The 19412-nt window shown below is 36.8% G+C and overlaps 1 protein-coding gene across 3 annotated transcripts in view; it reads left to right on the top strand.

The window, feature by feature from the left end:
- TMTC2 (transmembrane O-mannosyltransferase targeting cadherins 2) overlaps positions 1-19412 on the top strand; it is a 238626-nt gene that overhangs the window by 203471 nt on the left and 15743 nt on the right. For all 3 annotated transcript variants that reach the window (XM_053942254.1, XM_053942257.1, XM_053942258.1), the window contains 2 exons: positions 2951-3065; positions 9978-10041. In XM_053942254.1, the coding sequence (XP_053798229.1) occupies positions 2951-3065; positions 9978-10041 (179 nt within the window). The remainder of the gene's footprint in view (positions 1-2950; positions 3066-9977; positions 10042-19412) is intronic.

Here is a 19412-nt window from a genome sequence, read left to right as displayed (position 1 = left end):
GCAGCGGCACATCCTGGTCGGCGGCAACGGCGGCTCTCTGCGCGGTTTCCAGGTGCTTCGTGGTAAATCTCCGCCTGCACGGCCAGCACCAAATGCGGCGTCATGTTGTTTTCCCCAGTCCCGCGCCACTCCGGGGCACCTAAAAGGTGTGATTTCTCCTCGGGACCGGGGCACCACTTGCTCCCAGGCGCCACTTCCGTGGTGCGCTGGTCGGGGCTTGCTGGGTTCTGTCGCCCGCACGAGGGTCGAGGCAAAGAGGCGAAGGAATTGTCCACTCCACCCGTGTCGGAGGCTGGGGAGATTTTATTTGCCGCAGGGAGCCACGCTGGAGAAGCCGCAGCTCGCTCCCCAGCGCCCGCATGGACAAAAATGGCCACGAACAAAGGAAGGCATAGGGTGTTATAGGGGGTGGGCCAAGAGAGGCAGAAGCCCCCCTCGCCCAATGGGGGCAGGCTACGGGGGAGTGACATGGATCAGGGTAACCAACGGGGACGCGACAGGGGCAGACCGGGCTCCAGGGCGAATGGGGTTGCGGGAACAGGGAAACAGACACGGACCTCTCTGGAGTGGACAGGGGGGTGGTTGCAGGACTGGCATGGTGAGCTCCAATGGTAAGTAACCTGGAGCCGACTACTGCGGGGGTGGGGGAGAAACCCGGGAGGTGCACAGGGGTACACATCACCGGCTAACTAACACATATCAGAACCCCTAGTCTGTACCCAAACCTGGGATGCAACATTTGTTCTCCCCTCTGGCTGAATGTATCAGTAGCACATCCACTTACTAGTGTTTTGCTCTGCTAATCCAGGGCTTTCATTAGCAAAAGTACCTTACTGTTAACATTGTATGACTGGTTTGCTTTAATATGGGCTTAAAGATTAGGAATACTGTTTTGCTTCATTCATTAGAAGAGAATTGGAATACTAGTTGGTCAAGCTTATTTCAAAGATTACTCTTTAAAGAAAATACTAATTCAGCCCAAATAGATATAAACTATTTTATTTGGTAGATTTACTTGTAGAATTTTCAGATTCAAATATGAATTTGTCCTGCAGCATATGAGGCATACTCTGATGCGGTACCCAAAAGAAAAATAAAAATATTAAAAAAAAAAAAAAAAAAAGTTAAACTTTTAGCTTTTGTCAGAATTTTTTTTTATTTAGAAGCAACTTCCATTAAGAGACTTCCATTAACAGTTCAACCACTGATTTATAATTCTGAAGACAAATTAATTTCTTGTGGTCCAAATTGTTCTCAAACTATGTTTTCTTTTCTCTTTTTATTTATTTGTTTAATTATTTTCATGTGTGGGAAGGGTTTTTTTGTAAATTATCTGTTTCTGGGCACAATAAGCACAAAGCATTGTACTGAATCAAAGTACAATGAGTGTGGATGTAACTAAAGCAAGCAAACCTTATGCTGTGAATGCAGGAAGGCACCAAAATGTTTTTACAAGTTTTGCAGATCTGAATAATTAAGATATAAGAGACTGAGTAAATAATCTCCAACTCTCCCAAGCTGAAATGTATCCACAGAAAAAACAAAAAGCTAAGAAAGCTGCCTTTCATAATTTTTTGTATTGAAATGATTCCTTCTGCAAATGTCTTTCTTGTACCAAAGCATCAATGAGTTCACAATGTTTGTACAGACCTTGCTAGCTCTGGTTAAGGGAATGTTTCACCTTAGCACACAGCAAGTATGTGAGCAACTGGGAATTAATGAGGAAAGGGGAAGAGAAAAACGATAAAATCCCTTACCATGACAGACTGTCATTTGCTCATGGTATATTGTTCCTGATGAGGCTTGTGGTTAGTGGTGGCATGGCGAAGTTTTGCCTGAGAGACCTTACTTGACAAAGTAAGACAAAAAGGGAAGGACGTCGTGCTGGAATGTATAATCACTTTAAGGCTTTAAGATAGTTTTTCCAAATATAAAGTTATGTATGCACAGACACTAGACGGTTGAATTCCTTAAAAATGTTGTTGCAATAAATAACACATTTTACAGGTTAGGTGTGAAAAAGCATTAAACAAGCAAAAATAAGGTTGAGTACCTTCCAAATTATTTTTTTCACCTTCTTCAAAGGAAAACTCATTTTTAGAGTTCTACTGTATGTTACATGTTTTGTTTTGAAACTACTGTATTCTGTATTTCAATTAAAGCTTGGTTTGTGCTAAATTATTCATTCTTTTCTGCTTATACTTGGTTTAATTATAGTGATGATTTAATTTGTAAAAAGTGAGTCACTTGATTTTAGCCATCTTCTATTTTTGTTTAATGTGAGAGGTAAGTATCATATAGGAAACCTGTAAAAAACTACCTGTTGTGAGTCTTTTAGTGTTAGTGAAATATAAGATAAAATACCAGTCCATTAAGATGTATGTATATATGTAATGGTTTTAAAGCAAATACAAAATAGAATTCGAAAGGTAAAAAAAATGTATGTATACTAAAATTTATCAATTTATGTGAATTTGGGGTATGCTTCTAAAACAAATGTTGGGATATTCTTTGGGAATGTGTTTAATTTGTAGATACTATTTTATTTCAATATGTTTTGAGGAAGCAAAGATCATGGTAATTCTATAGGCAGAAAGGTACGTTCTCAAATGTCAGGCTTCCTGGGGTTTGGGAGTATGGTTTCTTGATGTCTGAGTTTTACTCTATCATTCTCACTTTTCCTAAATGCATTCCAAAGATATTGTTATTACTTGTCATATTTATTGCAATTTTTCTACATGGACTGTATTTTAAAGATATTGAAATACAGAGCAGATCAGCAAATGACATTGAATCTGAGACATTGGTTTATTGCTTGGTTTATTAGTTTGGGGTGTAGGTTTGGGGTATTTTTGTTGTTTTTTTTGTGCTTCCTTTTCCTGACTATACTGTCTGAAGTGTATTACGTAAGTTATTTTCTGTGGGCTCATGTTCACACACTCCATTGCAGGTCAGTTCCTCCTAGAAGAATCCCGCCTGATAGAAGCAGCTGAAATGGCAAAAAAAGCAGCTGAACTTGATAATACGGAATTTGATGTTGTTTTCAATGCAGCCCATATGCTCAGGTTAGTGCTTGTACATCTGCCTCACTTGATTTTTCTCTCATTTTGGAGGAAAAAAATCTTCATAGCCTTTGCTTGAGATGCAGGATTCTTTTTAAAGCCCAGCAACTCTTTTGAATAATTCAATGTTATTGCTAATAAGATACAAAGAAGTGGAATTAAATTGTTGCAACATTTAGCACTTCACATTTCTTAAATTCTCTTTATTATATCATAATTTCCTACCTTCAAAACTTCTGTTGTTCACAAGCAGGTAATGCATTTTGCTTGCATATGAGAATAAGTGTTTCTTTTGTGAAGAACCTTCTGTAAAATTTCCTTTCACCTGATTTTAAAATTTTAGTGTGCTTAGCAACTGAAAAGAGGAGACCATATTTCTCATCTGGATGTAAATAGAGCATATTGAAAATTTCTGTTAATATCAGCAGGGAACATTATGATAATTAGAAATCTAAATAGTCTCAGGCTGATAATTACATTGAGATCCATAGGAGCTCTTAGTGAAATTCTCAGAATCTATGACTTAAAATGTAGTCTTATATTTAATTCTCTTCTGTATGAATAGAACAAAACTTTGAACTTCTATTTTAGCTTTTAAAGCTGTCAGACCTGGTTATTCAGTAACATTAAGCTCCTGTCTGTGAGTTTAACATTATCATTAAACTCACATTACTGTAATGGGTATCCTCCATGCTTATTTCTAGGATAACTATCTAATTATTGTCTATTGTCCACTTAACAGCTATAAGGATACTCTATTTCATTTAGATGGTATCTAAGCATAGAAAATGCATGAAAAAGGAAATAAAAAAAATACACTTCATTAGCACAAAGCAGTTCTTGAGATAATTTCTCTGCTGAAGATATGTTACTAGGCTCCTTTATATTTTAGCATTTTAAATAAGAAATTAAAGAAAAAGAAAATACTATAAAAGAGAAGGTAGAATCAAAAGTTATTTTTAAAAAATAACTTACTGCTTGTTGATTAGAAAGGAAACCAAGACAAATGGCTCATTGGTAAACAACAGTTTGACCTGACAGAGGTGTATGAGCTATTTTAAGGATGCTTCCCCAGGATTATTTTGTGAATGATATCTCTCAAGACAGAATTCAGTAATTTGAAGCATTTAGATTAATGTTACAAATTCACAGACAGAAGATTAGCATGTTAGGCATGACAGCTGAATTTAGAAAGATACAGAGGGGTCAGATTCCTGATTTTACTGAGTGTGTTGTAGAAGATGGTTTAGTGGTATGATTGTGTGTATTATAAAATGTGGTGGTGTAAATCAATACTATTTTGGAAGTAGGTTTAATAAATCTCCTGCTTTCTCTGTGAACACTGAGTGTAGTGTTCAAGGTCTTTGAAGCACATATATTTACATCTGGATATGAGTATTTTTTCACTTTCAAAGTAATAGCTATACTGCTGTGCTATACATCAGCCATGGTTACCCTACTTGATCTGTTTGTGAGTGTACTGTTCTTGGGAGGCCTTGACAAGCAATGAGCTCAGTGATTCTAAGCTGCATTCTCAATTTTTACTGGAAGTACAAAGCCAAAACCTTCAAAAACAAAGAAAATGCACTAAACTGAAACACTTAAAAAAAAAAAAATAGGCCTGCTTTAGTTTAGCTAGAATCCCTTGTGCTCCTTTGGGATACCCAGATGATCTAGTTTTTCACTTAATACTCAGTTCTCTTTGAGGAAGATCATAATATTTTCCTAATACTCTCTGAGAGTCTAAAGTGGTCTATAGGATTTAGAAAGAGTCAGGGTGGCAAAGCTGAATTCAGTGCTGACAAGTATTTGCTCAAAACCCCCATGTGTTAGCATCTGACTGATTTTTTGCTATAGGTTATGATTTTGTTGTCTGTCCTTGTTTACTGCTTTACTTAGCAATTAATTCAAATATATGGCTTCTGTGATACTTGTTGGACAAGGGTAATGCATATTCATTCATTGTAACAGAGTACCTACAAATCCACCAGGAGTCTGGCTCTTCAGAAGCAGATGATTTTTAGACGATATTTAGAACAATTGAGGGCTGAGGTGATTCCAAGAGGAAAACAGATACCAAGACACAAAGGAGGATGGAAAGAAGGGAGTACTCCAGCTGGCACAGAGTGACACTGCTAGAAACAGAATGCTAAAGACAGTCATAAATGAAAGGCTGACATAATTTCAAGTTGGTGACCAACTGCTCTTTAGGTACTCTAGAGTGCTATAAAAACTGACTGGTAAGTGAGTAAGAATTTTGAATGAACTGCACAGCTGTGAGATAGAAAATACATTATAGAAGTTCACAGAGCATGAAAATGAAATTACTCTTGTAAGAGACATGGGATAAATTTTAAAGCCATGTTGTGGAATAGGAGACAGAAATTGATATTAATGTGGATGATGCAAGGTTTCCAAAATGACTGCCAGATAATACCAGAAAATTAGATTTTTGTTTAGATTCTGATATTTTCTTTTTTTGACCAAATATTTTACACAGTGATATATTTTTGAATTAGGAAGGAATCATCTTTCCCTCCTCTCCTACTACTGTTTCCACTATTAGCCTAAGGAGTGTCAAAAGACTCAGGAATATGAAGACATTTCTTGGTTTACAGCTGTTTTGGATAGAAAATAAACATACTATTCTCTCAAAATGCAATTTATTTTTCTAGTCTAGTGCTAAAATATTTTCCTTTTTTTTAAATCCCCCTACTTGCTGAGGAAAAAAAAATTAAAATGCGACCTAAATAAAAATTACCAACTTCTGAAAATTTAGAACTGGAATGCTGCAAATTAAATTTCTTTTTCTTAAATTTGCAACAGAATTGTTAACTGGATCCAAATGCAGTAGCTGTACTTATAGATAGCCTGTTCTCAGTTTAGCAGTCAGAAGAAGAATGTCTGCTCTTCCAATCAGATATTCCAACATTGCTGATTTCCTCTCTTTGTGACTAAATCTGAAGTAAAAAAAAAATAATTACTTAGTTCTGTTTGCAGAACTACTTTATAGTTATTAATTTTTTTTTTCCTAAATCGCTTCTGTAGCAACCCATTAATGCAATGCAAGATGATTCAAGTCATCTGTAAGAGGGGTGAGATGTGCGATGAATGCAATTAATTTCTTTGCAACAGTCTGGTAACTTTTAACTTGCATAACACTTGTCTGTAAAATTCATTTTCTCAACAAATTTGTTTTCCAGACAGCTTTCTTCAAGTGTCATGTAGCCATTTGGGTGGTTCTTAAAGCAGTATCTGGTCATGTGTTTTGTTTGTAGTATTTGCAGTGCTCTTGCTTAGAGGACTTTGAAGTCTCTCAGCCGAGCAGTGAGGCGTGTGCCCGACGCTGTTTGGTAGCTGTAGCTTCAGTGCCTGAGCCCTGTGTTAACAAGGGCTACGATTCACTTTGCTGTCCTAGACCAGGTGAGCTTCCTGTGGGCAAGGGAATGATCATTTCTAGAATGAAGGGTCGCAGTGTGGTGGCACTGCCATAGTAATAAGAAATGGGAGAAGAATTTCACCTTGCCTTCCCATGAAAACAGATTTAGGAAAAAGACCTCTTTGCTTAAAAACACATTTTGTAGGAAAAATTCATTTTTCCAGGCTTTCGTGAGAGGGTTGTTCTGGGAAAATCTCATGTGACATGAAGTTATGGGATGGTTTTAGGCTGTTGAAAACAGAAGTCTAGATTAGAGCAGTACCACATGGTCTTTATTTTTCAGTGATTTTCTGCAAGAGTATTTTGGCTGTCCAGAATACACTGACCAAACATGAAGTGTAATTGCTGATACAGTATCATAGGCACAACTTAACCCTATGTTATTGTCTGAACAGATTATAATAATCCTTTATTTACTATCTATGTACTTAAATATATAAGTATGTATGGCAAAGCATATAGTCTATATAGATTTTTAAAACAAAAAAGAGCAACGGTAGATGAATTGTTCATTGCAACAGAGCAGTTGATTATAAAACCTGATAATTTTGTTGTTACACAAAGAGGTGCATTAAGAAAGCCATTCTAATGAAGAAAATTTCTTTGTAGGTGTGCTGACATCTATGATTTTACTGTAAAAATCAACAGTCTGAAGCCTTGTACCAAGCAACAGGCATGTTGAAACTAACTCTTTCTCACTCACATGTATCTAAATCACTCAGCGTCGGTGTGTTTTTCTCTTACAACAGTATATTTTCCAGTGAACAGTGTAAAAATCAAAATGAATGTAAACTGATTATAGCTGGGTGTCTGAAGAACCTAAGAGTGATGTGTCGTCAAGCACATTTTTAGGTGTCACTGTTAGTCAGCTAGATATGGGGAATAGTTCGGTCTGGAAGCTCAGGTTTAAGAGATATGAGAGAATAAAAAAGTGGAAACATTTTTTCCCTTAAGACTGGATGCTAGTTGTTAGTGGGGAAAATCAGATGTTTTCAAAAACAGTTCTCATGAAAAAGTTTAGGATAGAGGTTAAAATATATATGAAATATGTATTTCATATATATTTGAAATATATATTTCACATATATGTGAAATATTCATAACTATGAAAAATACTCTCTTCTGAACCTCTCTTTGCTCCCTTTCCTTCCTCTCTGTTTTTTTATCAACATTTTATCTAACATTTTACTCTAATGTGAGTTATGTTACTTTTAATAGTGTCCTTCCATTATTTGACATTGATCCACAGCTCCTTACTGCTCAGTGGCATAGGGTTACTGCAATTTCCTACTTCTGTGCCTTTAATTTTTCTCAAGGGAAAGCTGTTTCAGGGCTTAACATAATTAATTTCTAGCTTAGATTTGCAGTGAAAATAGGAACCAGAATTCTGTAGCATCTTAGCTAAAGGAACTGTTGCTGAATGCCCAAAAAAAATAGAACTAGCATTTTTCTGACCAGGTTACTGTGTTGTGCATTCATTTCTGTAAACTGTTTTTAACAGAGAACTATATATTCAAACTGATTTCAACTTGGCAATTAATGATCCTTGTTCCAAGATGTACATGTGGCAGGAAAGCAAGCCTGCCACAGGCCTAAAGGAGCGACAGGATTTTAATGTGTTCCACACTCACATGCCAGCAACTCTTTTTGGAGGTGAAGTGTAGCATTTGTATTTGCCTCCTGGGAAAGGCACCTTGTTTGTTGTTGTATGTTATTTCACCACTTCAGAAGTTATTTGTGTCCTGACAGTTCCATGCAAACAGGGAAAAAAAGAAAAAAAAAAAAAAAAGCTCTGTAACATGTTTCATTTTACAGTGCCTTGCTGTAAATCCTGAAATTCCTAAGTATGAGATTATTTTTTTTTTTTTTTTTGGCAATCGTTTCAAGTGCTACTGATGCCCAGCAGGAGTGATTCAGAAGCAGGTTGAATAAATATTTTTAGACATTCAATCATTTCTAACCACTGCAACCACTGAGTCAATGATACATGTGCAAAGTAATTTAAAACAGTTAACAGGTATAAACCAGGTTCTATTTAGCAAATTGTTAGTCATGAAGTAGTTTCAGCTTGCAAAGGAATTGTGTGAGAAACTTCAAAGGGATTATCCTTTCTCCCTTTCTCCTCCCAAGACCAATAGCTGTAAAAATATGTTGTTTGGGATTAATTGCCTATCCATTTATTATGTGGCTAACATTTAATATCTGGGTGGATAGAAAAAAAATTAGAACACAGTCTGATAACAAATCATGTGAAGGCTCATGTAATGAACAAGGTAAAGCAAGTGCTCAGTTGATTGATACTTTTTGAACTAGTAACTGTTTACAAAAGCAGGAAAAGGAGGAAAAAAGAAATCAAACAGCCAACCCTACAGTCTTATCCTTGTTTTCTAGTATTTCCATTTTGTGTCACAGAAATGTAGCTGTAATCACATAACAAACAGAAATATGCTGAAGATCTCCTAAGTCTCCTATGAAACGACTTACCACTATGATTCATAGGAAAATAGCAAATAACTTTAGCAGAAGATAAGTAGCAGAAGACAACCTGAGAGTCCTGCTTGGTTGTTCTTACAGATTTGCCATCTTTCCCTTGACATATATGTGATCAACTGATATTCATTGGATTAGTGGCCAGAATGAATAGTCAAGGAGAAATTAAGAAGATGGAGACAAAAGGAAAAGAGAGGATTTTGAGAGAAGTGATAAAAAGGGCCTGTTGGGACAAAAACATGTTTGGATTTCTTTGGCAACATACTGCATTTTTGTTTGAAGACATTAAACTAAAAACTCAGGAGAAGAAATAAAAACTAAACTATGAGGAGCATGTAGACGCTGCCAGTAGTAGTAAAGAGAAGAAAAAGTGTTGAGCTAATACTGCTTCAGGTACCCAGAAACTCATCTTATTCTCTTGGAATATGAGATTTACATTTAAATGCCTGCTCAGAATTATGTGAGTAAATGTTGAAATCAGAACTCTTTTCTGAATTAATTCCCTCAATCATGGAAACCTAGTTTTTAGAAAACTTATGTTCCCTGACCGTTTTTCCTTTTTTTACTGGAATTATAGTGGTTTTGGGAGGGAGCAAAGTAAGAAACTACATTATGTTATAATATACAGTTTTGGAATTTAAGTATGTCTAATAACAAAAAATGAGCCACATTTTCTTTTCGTGAAGATTGGTATGTCTCTGTTTTTGCCTGAGATGAGTGTTCAGTGTATTTTTTTCGTTATGTACTAATATCATTGCAGAACTAAAAAGAAAATGAAGTAAGCAAAGAGGATTTGTGCTAATGGACATTTTGAACTATAAGAAAACTCTTAGATTTACATATTTTGTGCATTTGTTAGGGTAATATCTTTAAAAACCAGGGAGTAGTTGTAGTGTTTCGTTTTTAGCTATGCTTCTTTAGGTATGGTTTCATTTTAACAAAAGAAAAATGAGGTGTAACTATATTGTTCTTTTCCATCCTGATAGACAAGCCAGTCTTAATGAAGAGGCTGAGAAGTATTATGAAATGGCAGCAGGATTAAGACCTAATGTAAGTACCTTCTTAATGATATCCATTACGTAAGTTGATGAATGTGCTACAGAACTGAACCCTTTGTGTTGAGGAGAACTTCTTGCTGGAGCATTTGATCTCTCAGCCTGTGTTATATATGTTCTTTTAGTAGTTAATTATTGGGTAGTCAGATAAAGCTGTTCATTTGTCAAACCAATCACTGCACTTTCAAAATGCCTCAGTGAAGTGGTCTAGCCATAAGTCTTGGCTAACATACTTGGAAAAGACTTCTAGATTTAGGTTTATTTATCTATGTTTAAATGTGTTAAGTTTGGAAAGCTTTTCCAATTCCATCTCTTCACTAATAAAAGAGAATGAAAGGATATCTTGTGAGCCACAGTTTAAGGAATTTTTAATAATACCTTTATGCATTTTCATCTGTCATGAACTTCTGGCAAACGTTGTTCAGCAAACATAAAGATGTTTATCTCTGATATAGTTGTATATTGGCAAAGAAATACTGTTTGAGCAGATATATGTAGGAGTAAGTGACATGCCTTTTAAGAAGGGAAGCTCATTTCCAATTTTCATTGCATCAGGAATGAAAGAAATAAAAGACTTTTTATTTACCATTTTTTTACTTTAATATTACAATTTTTTCAATTACCTTCACATTTTGAGGAAAAAAATCATGAATATAAATGGGGCAGAATTTATTTTAGATACATAACACTATTTCTATACAATAAATCAAATCTAGGAAAATCAGAAGTCTGTAGTGCCAAATTTGAGGATACAAGTCAGCAAATGCAGTTTAAAAGAAAAGGAAAAACCCAAATTTGAAAAAAAAAGAGACTGAAAAAAAAGAGTTTTCAGAGCTAAGAATCAAAAGCAACAACAAAGTATAATAAAAAACCCATAATAACTTATATATATGAAATTCAGATTTTCATACTGTCTCTTAAGCACTCTCAAAAAACTACTTATTTCATTACTTCATACTTTGTGAAATAACAATAAAGACTTTGTGATTCATAATGCTTGCATAACGCAAGACACTTTTGCCTTTTTTTTCTAAGAGGATACCTTAATGTTGAAAGTATTCCCTCAGCTGTCTGCAAATTGGTATAATTTTTCTTTCTGTGCTTCATTGTATGCTCAAAATGCTTCTCAGAAACTAAGAAATAAGTTTATTGTGTATAACCCTATATAAATATGGTTATATGTGTGAGGTTTCTCAGAGAGCTTTGGAGTGACTCACAGCAAGCTCATGGCAATAGTACTCTAAAGTTAGGTATTTCTGATTGTTGATAACAAGCTTTACATGTTATGACCAAAGCATCCTTTTTGAAGAATAAGATTATCAAAACAATTATTGTAGAAACTTTCTTCTAACTTTGATTAGTGTAAGTAAAAATCTAATAGGTACTGGTGTTCAGCTTTCTTCAAAAGATAATTATACTTTAATGTTTTAGGTGATAGTTTAATTTTCTAGCTAGCATGGTGTGCATATGGTTCACAACTTTTTAAGACTATTTTATTGGTGCAGAGTGGGAAACTTATATCCATTTTCACAGCCATTATCAACTTTCTGATGACTTCACAGGGGTATGTCTCAAAATGTAAACAAAACCACAAGTAGTCATACATATTTTTCTTATTAACTCTCATTTTTACCATACTAGTTTCAGACTGGGAGGTAAAGAAGCCACTTGAGGAGGCTTACTTGGCAGTAAGCAGTTTAATGCATACATAGTAAGACAGAAGCTCCCAGTCTTTTCTAAGGAAAATGGAATGAAAGTGATTGAAGAACTGTGTACTTCATGGCTGCATCTGTGCCAATAAATTAAATGTGCCTAGAACTATTCTCTAGTACTGAACCAGCTGCTTAAAGTGTGTCCAGATACTGTCCTAGAGACTGCAGTGGCCCAGGCCAGAGTTTTGTAGAAACCATACTAACAGCCTGAAAATGCCCGCAATTGATTTTGGTATTTTGTATGTGGCCTGTGTATCCTCTCACTGTCTTACAAATATCAGCAAAATTATGTGAGTCAAGATGATAATGAAATATCCTTAAACAGAATAAGTGCTTGAAGGATCTTTGGTTGGTTGTTTTTTTTTGTATCCATCACTAATAGTCTAGAAACATTTCTTGACAGAAAATTCAAACTACTAGATGTATTCATGTAATGTAATATACAGATTCCTGCCATTCCATGTATGTAAACATATACCTATCTCTATGCTTGTGTGCATCTGCTTAGCTGCTAACAGCTCTGTCCCCAAATTGCCTCTCAGTGAGAATACTGTGACACCGTTGAAGTCTCATTCTGTGCAATGGATCAGCCTTGTTACTAATATAATTAAGTGCTCAGAGGGTCTGTTTAACAAGTGTCTTCCTACTTCTGGTGCTTTAAACAATACTGTTTGATATGAGTGAATTTTGGAGCAGCATCCCAAGTAAACTGGCACTCTGCTTCTTTTCAGTATGACTTTTTTCTTTGGTTCCCCAGCCACTTGGCCAGATCCCAAGTTGAAGATCCATTTCTTTGTTATCAACTGCAGCACTCTGTTGTTTTCCCCGGCTCCGGGCAGCTCCAGCGCCTATTGGCACCACCTCCCTCCGGAGACCTGGTTTGCCGTTTGCTCCCAGGTGCCGCTTCCGGGCGCACCAGTCAGGGCTCGCCGGGTTCTGTCGCCCACACAAGGGCACGAAGCAGAGAGGGAAGGAATTGTCCAAATCACCCATGAGGGAAGCGGGAAGGTTTTAATGGCCGTGGAGAGCTGTGGTGGAGGGGCCGCGACCCGGACTTCCAGCGCCCACATGGAGGAAATGGCACCCAGGACCTGGGAGGTGCAGGGTTTTATCAGGGGCACAGCAAGGGGAGCAGGAGGCCCCCCTGCGCAATGGGGACAGGCACCGTGGCGATGACGTGGACCACGGCAACCAACAGGGATGCGGCAGGGGCGGACACAGGGCGAACGGGGTCACGGGGTCAGGGTGACAGACACAGAATTCTCAGGACAGGACAGGGAGTGGTTACAGGAGTGGTGGGGGGAAGCTCCAACGGCAGGCAGCCTGGAGCGAAACACCGCGGGCAGAGGGAAACATGGGGAGTGCAAGAGGGTACACAGAACTCGGCTAGCTAACATAGATTAGAACCCCTAATCTAAACCCAAACCCGGGATGCAACAATCAACTTCTTTCTTTCACTGTGCCAAGACAATTAAATTATCACTTGTTATTTAGAATAACTTTAGACCAATGCCTGGCTCCTGAGAGATTTTCATCTAGCACAGCCTGAAACAGAACACAGATTTCCACTCTCTTGTATCTATTTCTTTACAAATATAACATATTGTATAATATCTCTAATAACGCTACTATAAAATACAGTCCTTAATAGCAGTAAGATATTTTAGTAATACTGTAAACATAGTCTTTTACTGATAGTTAGTGAATTTTTTATGCTCATTTAGCTATCATGACACAGTTTTCTTCTCAGCATTCTATCTTCCTTTTGCATCCCTTTCTTTGGTTTCTTAACTATTCTTGTTGCTTTTGGAATGAAGCAATACTCTATGCACAATAATTCCTCATCTTCTCCCTAATGTATAAGCCCTTTGGGTCCAGAAACTGCTCTGCTGAGCTTTTCTGCACCCATGTCCAGTTTAAATGGCCACCTGATTTACTACTTTCAGAGATACTTAACTGGCTATTTTAGTGCTTTTTCCAGACAGCAGTCTCCATTCTTGCATTTGTCTCCTAGACAAGCCCTTTTATTTCAGTGTCTCAGAATGGGAGAACAACAGTGAGCACCAATATGCCTGCATGTCTGAGTCACATTCTCATTCAACTAATCCATTTTTAGAAAAGTTGTGACTAAGGCAGCTAAAAACATTGCCAGAAACACAGTACTCAGTTACAGAAAATGTAACTTCTCTGAAACTTGCAGGCTATTGTTTTTAAGAAAGCAAGCATAAAAGGATTTTATTTTTGCAATATTGGGGATGATTCATTAATCACTGAACTAATTGTGAGAGGTCTGAGAATACATTTTTTTTTTCATTACAAGTCTTATTACAATGAATTAAGTATTTGCAAAAAAAACATAATAAAGGAACGACTGAATACAGCAAAGGTGTGTTAAAATGTATAGCCACATCTTGAATGCCATCCTTGCTTTTGGATACACATTCTGTCTGCAGATGGTGAAAGAATTAAAACACTGATACAATAGCTGCGCCAGCTGAAAAGGAGCTTGGGTGCAAATTAAAAACAAGTCTGGCTGTATTCGTGTTTGAGATATAGACCTAGCTGTTTTCTTAATAATGTTCACAATTGGCCTTATTTACAGTAGATGGGGATTTATCCTCCATGAAAGTAATTTCCAGACAAATTTCAGAAGAACAATATTTTCTGTAGAACACACTGCTGCTTTGAAGATGGGAACAATTTGTCTTTACTGAAGAAGCAAGCCTTCTCAAGCTGTGTCTATTTTAGCTTTCAGAGAGTCAACTTCCGCTGGACAGCCAAGGGGTAGAAAGCAATCGAGGAAGCAGTTCATAAAACAAACCTACTTTTATTTGCAATCAGTTATTTCTTACAGGACTCTTTTCTTCCTTCAACTCTGTAGGTAACCTACAGAGATTAGCCTCCCTAGCCCCTTGATTATTATGAATGCTTTCCAAAAAATATGTTACTGCATTGTGTGTTGTACCATGATCAAAACAAAATCATTTTAGAGCCTTCTCAGTGAGAAACACATGTGTTTGTTCTAGCAGTGTTGGCTTGAGTGTACATTAATGACATTAGTCCAATATTAATAAATTCAGTTGCATGAAGAAATGAAACCAAAAATTTCTTGGACATTTATACAGTAATTAGTGTGAGTATTGCTGAAGAAAAGCTGTATTCAGAGATGATTTCTGTGTGCCCTACATATTGTAATCTTCACAAACCAGGAAATTGTTTTAACAAGTTGTTAGGCACTTTAAAATGTGAGCTTTAAGCTTGCTTTGTTGTGGAAAAAGTCAGTCATCCGGAAACTTTAAATTGCCATTCTTTACAAGAGTGTGAGATACCAACTTAAGCTTCAGCCTTTGTTCAACCTTTAAGATATCATTTGTGTAATAGAGCTGTGTTTCTAATTTTTTAAGTCTGAGCCTGAAGCTCAGACTTTAAAAAGCTGCTCTAGAACCCCCACATATGGCCAATGGCTTTTGAGAAGAAAGGGCACTTTGAAGTGTGACCTCAAGAGTATTAAATGAAAGAGAGCTCACCAGAGCCTTAAGACTTTGAGCCACCACCTTGAGCTGATTGGCTTAGGAGCATTCCTCAAGGAGGTGTCATGACCTGTAAGTCACTACCATCCCAACCACATATTAGTGCTGCCTGCAATCTGGAGCTCATGACAGCTTTAAGCCCCATGTCATCAACACATTGTCAGATTCAGCTGTTTCCACTCTACCACTTCAAAAGGGCTTGATTAAATGTCTTACTGTAACAACATACATAAAGACACACACACAGAGTGAGGGGGAAAGGAGAAATGTACCTATAAGCAAAATAAATACAATTTCCACTAGATGATTTAATCATGATGTGGGGGACGAAACTATTTTTTGAATTGAAGGGCTTATGTAATCAGTTAACACCATATTAAAAACCAGTTTCTACAAGTGCTTCTTTAATCTTTTTTCCCGATGCTGGAGTACAGATTTCATGCCAAGGGCTTCAGGCTTGCAATAAGCTCTACCTCAAGCTGTCTAACTGGTGAAAAAATAATGCTAGTGATTTCTACATAATTGACTGTAATTTCATAGGCACCTTAGAGATAACATGCTTTCACTGCCTTCTTAAGGAAAGTGTTCAAAATTCATGGGGTTTATTCATGGCAGGAGTTCTAAAAGAAAATACTTCCACTAGTAAATACATCTTTAAAAAAATAAAGTAAATGTAGCATTTTTGTCTTGAAACATCTGTAATCAAGATCTACTTTATTATATATTTTTTCCTTCAACGTTTCTGTGCCAAATTTTCCTGTGATTTTCTCATGAACATTCAGTAATTGCTTCACGTAGCTTTATCGGATTTGGAGTAATTTTGAGGGGAAAAGCCTAAATGTATATTGCCAGCTTTGTTAAGGAGATGTCCTGTTATTGCCAGGGAGAATTTTCATAAACTTTTTTAAGAGCTTATGCTATGTTAAATCTACTGATTATGGCAATAGTGGATGGCTTAACAGCAATTCTTGCATTATCTGCCGCTGATCCTCAGTTGACAGAAAAACTGGCTACACTGGATCCAATGTCACAGCCACACTGCTCCAGGGATACAGCAGATCCCTTATCAGCAATGTATCTCCTGCTGCTCCTGCAGCTCTTTTGAGCAGGTCTACCTAGTCCTTGTTATTCAAATGCAGCTGGAGTGCCTTGCCATCCATACTCCTGGTTTCTGGAGCATAGTACAAATAAAGCTGACATAACTCCCTAGAGAAACAGTATATGTATGGTTTTAACACTATGTATTATTGTCAGTAAAACACGACAATTTATAGCTGCAAATCCTTGTTTTAAAATGTTGTTCTGCCTGTTTACTTCTTTATTCAAAATAATGAACACCTGGTAATATTTTAGCTTTATCTACTGGTGCTATGGCATGACCACAGAGCTGTATTTTTAAGTACTTAGCATCCAGCAGATCCATCTGTTCAGTTGTCTGCCTGTACTGAAAGTGGAGCAGAAGGAGCTTCTGTTGACTGCCCATGTGCCCTCGGAGATGCTCCCAGCTTCTCCTGCCCTGTGTCAGGGCTGCACATCTTCCTACTCCCAGCACCAGTTGCTGCTAAGCCTCGCGTTGTTTAAGGCTTCCTCTCAAGTGTGCCAAACTTTCTGCCTCAGTAATATGAATGGCTGTGGATTCCTTCCAGCCCAGCAGGGCTCTTGGCCTCCTGAAAATGCCTCCTTTCTTTGTCCCTGTTGAAGGTGTGAGGAAAAAGAAAACTTCCCAGGACCCAGTCCTTCCTCTCTTCCTGCTAAAGACTGAACCAATTGTTACAGGGCATGTAGGACTTTCAGGCACTAAAACAGGTACTAAAACAGGCTTCCTAATAAGAAGAATAGGCGTGACTGATGAGAACTGTATTTCCAGATAACATGTTTTTAGTAGTTTGAATTCAAACAGATACAGGGGTGAGATGCTTAGGTAAGGATCAGCTCCACTGGGAGACATAGTGGAACATCCTTATTGAAAAGAGGGCATCATTCTCTGATCTTAAAAGTTTAAGAGAGCCCTTTCTTGGTTACTGTAAATTGATTAGACTGTCTTTGTTGAAACACCATGAAAAAATGACTCTGAGATTTGATTTCAGAATACCTGTGACATTTTTCAGTCTGCAAAGTTCAAGGGTGACCTAGCTTAAAGGTTGTACAGAATGGAAAAATTCAAGAAAATTAAGTGAATGCAAGATTCCCTTCATTTCAGGTATAAAGACTCTTCACTATTTGCACAGAAATAGCAGTATTTCCCTATGTGAAGAGTTTATCCATGCACAAAGTCTCTGCTCCTCCTGAGCTTTGTAAAATCTTATTAGTCCCCAGCTCAATTTTCTTTTGTTGTGGTTTTGCTTCACTCCTTCTTGTCTGGGGCTAAGTCCAAGGCAGATACATTATTTACATCCAGCTATTTGGTAAAAACGTTGTTTATTCTTTTGAACAGAACTGTGTCTTTCTGTATTTGCAATTATATTTGTTCACAGCCCTCCAAAATATTTTTATTACACATTGAGGGGGGTTGTTGTGCACAATTGTCAGCTTCAAGACAGGCTTCTGTGTTGCTCTGAATCTTAAAGTATTCCTACTTCAGCAGAGACTAGTGTCTCCCACCTTAAAAAAAATACAACAGAAGAAACAAGAAGCCTCACGTACTGTTTTCCATCCCTGTGATCTCCATCAAGGGAGAAAGAAAGAATACAGGCTATTAGAATGGGGATATTTACCGGACCTGAAATACAATATCAGAATGAGTTATATAATTTGAAAACCAATTTAATCCGCTGTGGAAAACACTGAATTTCCTTTGGGAAATACATGAGAATATTTATTGCTTTACCCCAGAAAATCATACATGTGTTTTCTCCTGCATTGTAGCAGCTCTGTAAAAGCAAAGATTGAATGTGCTTTTGGGCAATTATAGAATACTTAAATCTAGTTCTCAATATTGCGATTCATCTTTGTGTAAGTTGCAGAGGAACAAGCTGGAAATCCTGTCATTACAGTTCTCATCTTCACTTCTGTGAGAGTTAGGTTATGGGGAGTTGATTTGTACTCTCTTGATTATACAAGCAGTTAAACACACAAATGTCTAAGATCAGTTGGTTTGGTCAGTGTAATTTGTGAGCTTTGAAATTGAATTAAAATGTGTTTAAGATGCTGTTTATTTCCCATCTAGAATAATTTGTTGTACATTGATATTCTAATCAATACAGAGCTATTTTGTCTGTGCAAGTTCTAAATGACTGAAATGAAAATACATTCATTCAAGTTTCTTCTGCTTATACAGATTGGAATACCACCACTGATTTGTTTAAAGTTGCTTCTCTTTCTCCTGCATATGTGAGATAAATTGGACTCTATATGTTCTGATCTCATGTGGAAGCAGGCAAGAACCTATGAGCTGTCCTTAGCTTAAAATTTTCCCAGCAGTAAGGTGCATACCCAGAAACAGTCGGCAAAGTAAGCCAGAAATTAATTGTTATGGTAATTCAGAGTGTTTTTAATTTCATTTTTAGCTATAAAAATGTTTACAAATTTCCCATAAATATTAGTCCTTCTACAGTCTAATTATTGACGTAATGTATTTTCCAAGTCATTCAACTTCATGAACAGTGAAATGTATAGACATGCTTTTATTAAAAGGGAAAAAGAAATGTTGCAAATAAGCATCTGTATACTAACTCCCCTTTTCTAATTTATTTAATCTTTAGAATCCATAAATAATCAGTTACTCTTACCAAGAACTGTTGAAACAGTAATTTTGTACTAAGCATGTAGTCTGGGAGAAAGAAACTGTCTGATAATTCATATGCTATTTACTTAGCACATAGGTCATACCAGGTTTTCAGTGTGTCTGATGGCAATACCTTTTGAGCTTGCTAATAAAGTCTTTTCTTCACAGTAGAAAAAAAAAAAAAAAAGGTACCTCAGGGTACTTTGGTTAATGCAACCATTTTCCATTCTAGGCTCTGTTGCTCACAGGTTCAAAATGTTATGTGACTAAATCTCCAAAAAAGAAAAAGACCATATTTTCACAAAAATCATACATGTTTATTTTTTGTTTAGTGTGTTTCTCAAGAAGTTAATCAGAGAAGTATTAATTTATAGATTCTGTTATCTCTCTGAACACCTAC

Source organism: Vidua chalybeata, chromosome 5 (assembly GCF_026979565.1).
Source record: "Vidua chalybeata isolate OUT-0048 chromosome 5, bVidCha1 merged haplotype, whole genome shotgun sequence".
Taxonomy (NCBI): domain Eukaryota; kingdom Metazoa; phylum Chordata; class Aves; order Passeriformes; family Viduidae; genus Vidua; species Vidua chalybeata.
This window is presented reverse-complemented; position numbering and strand designations above follow the sequence as displayed.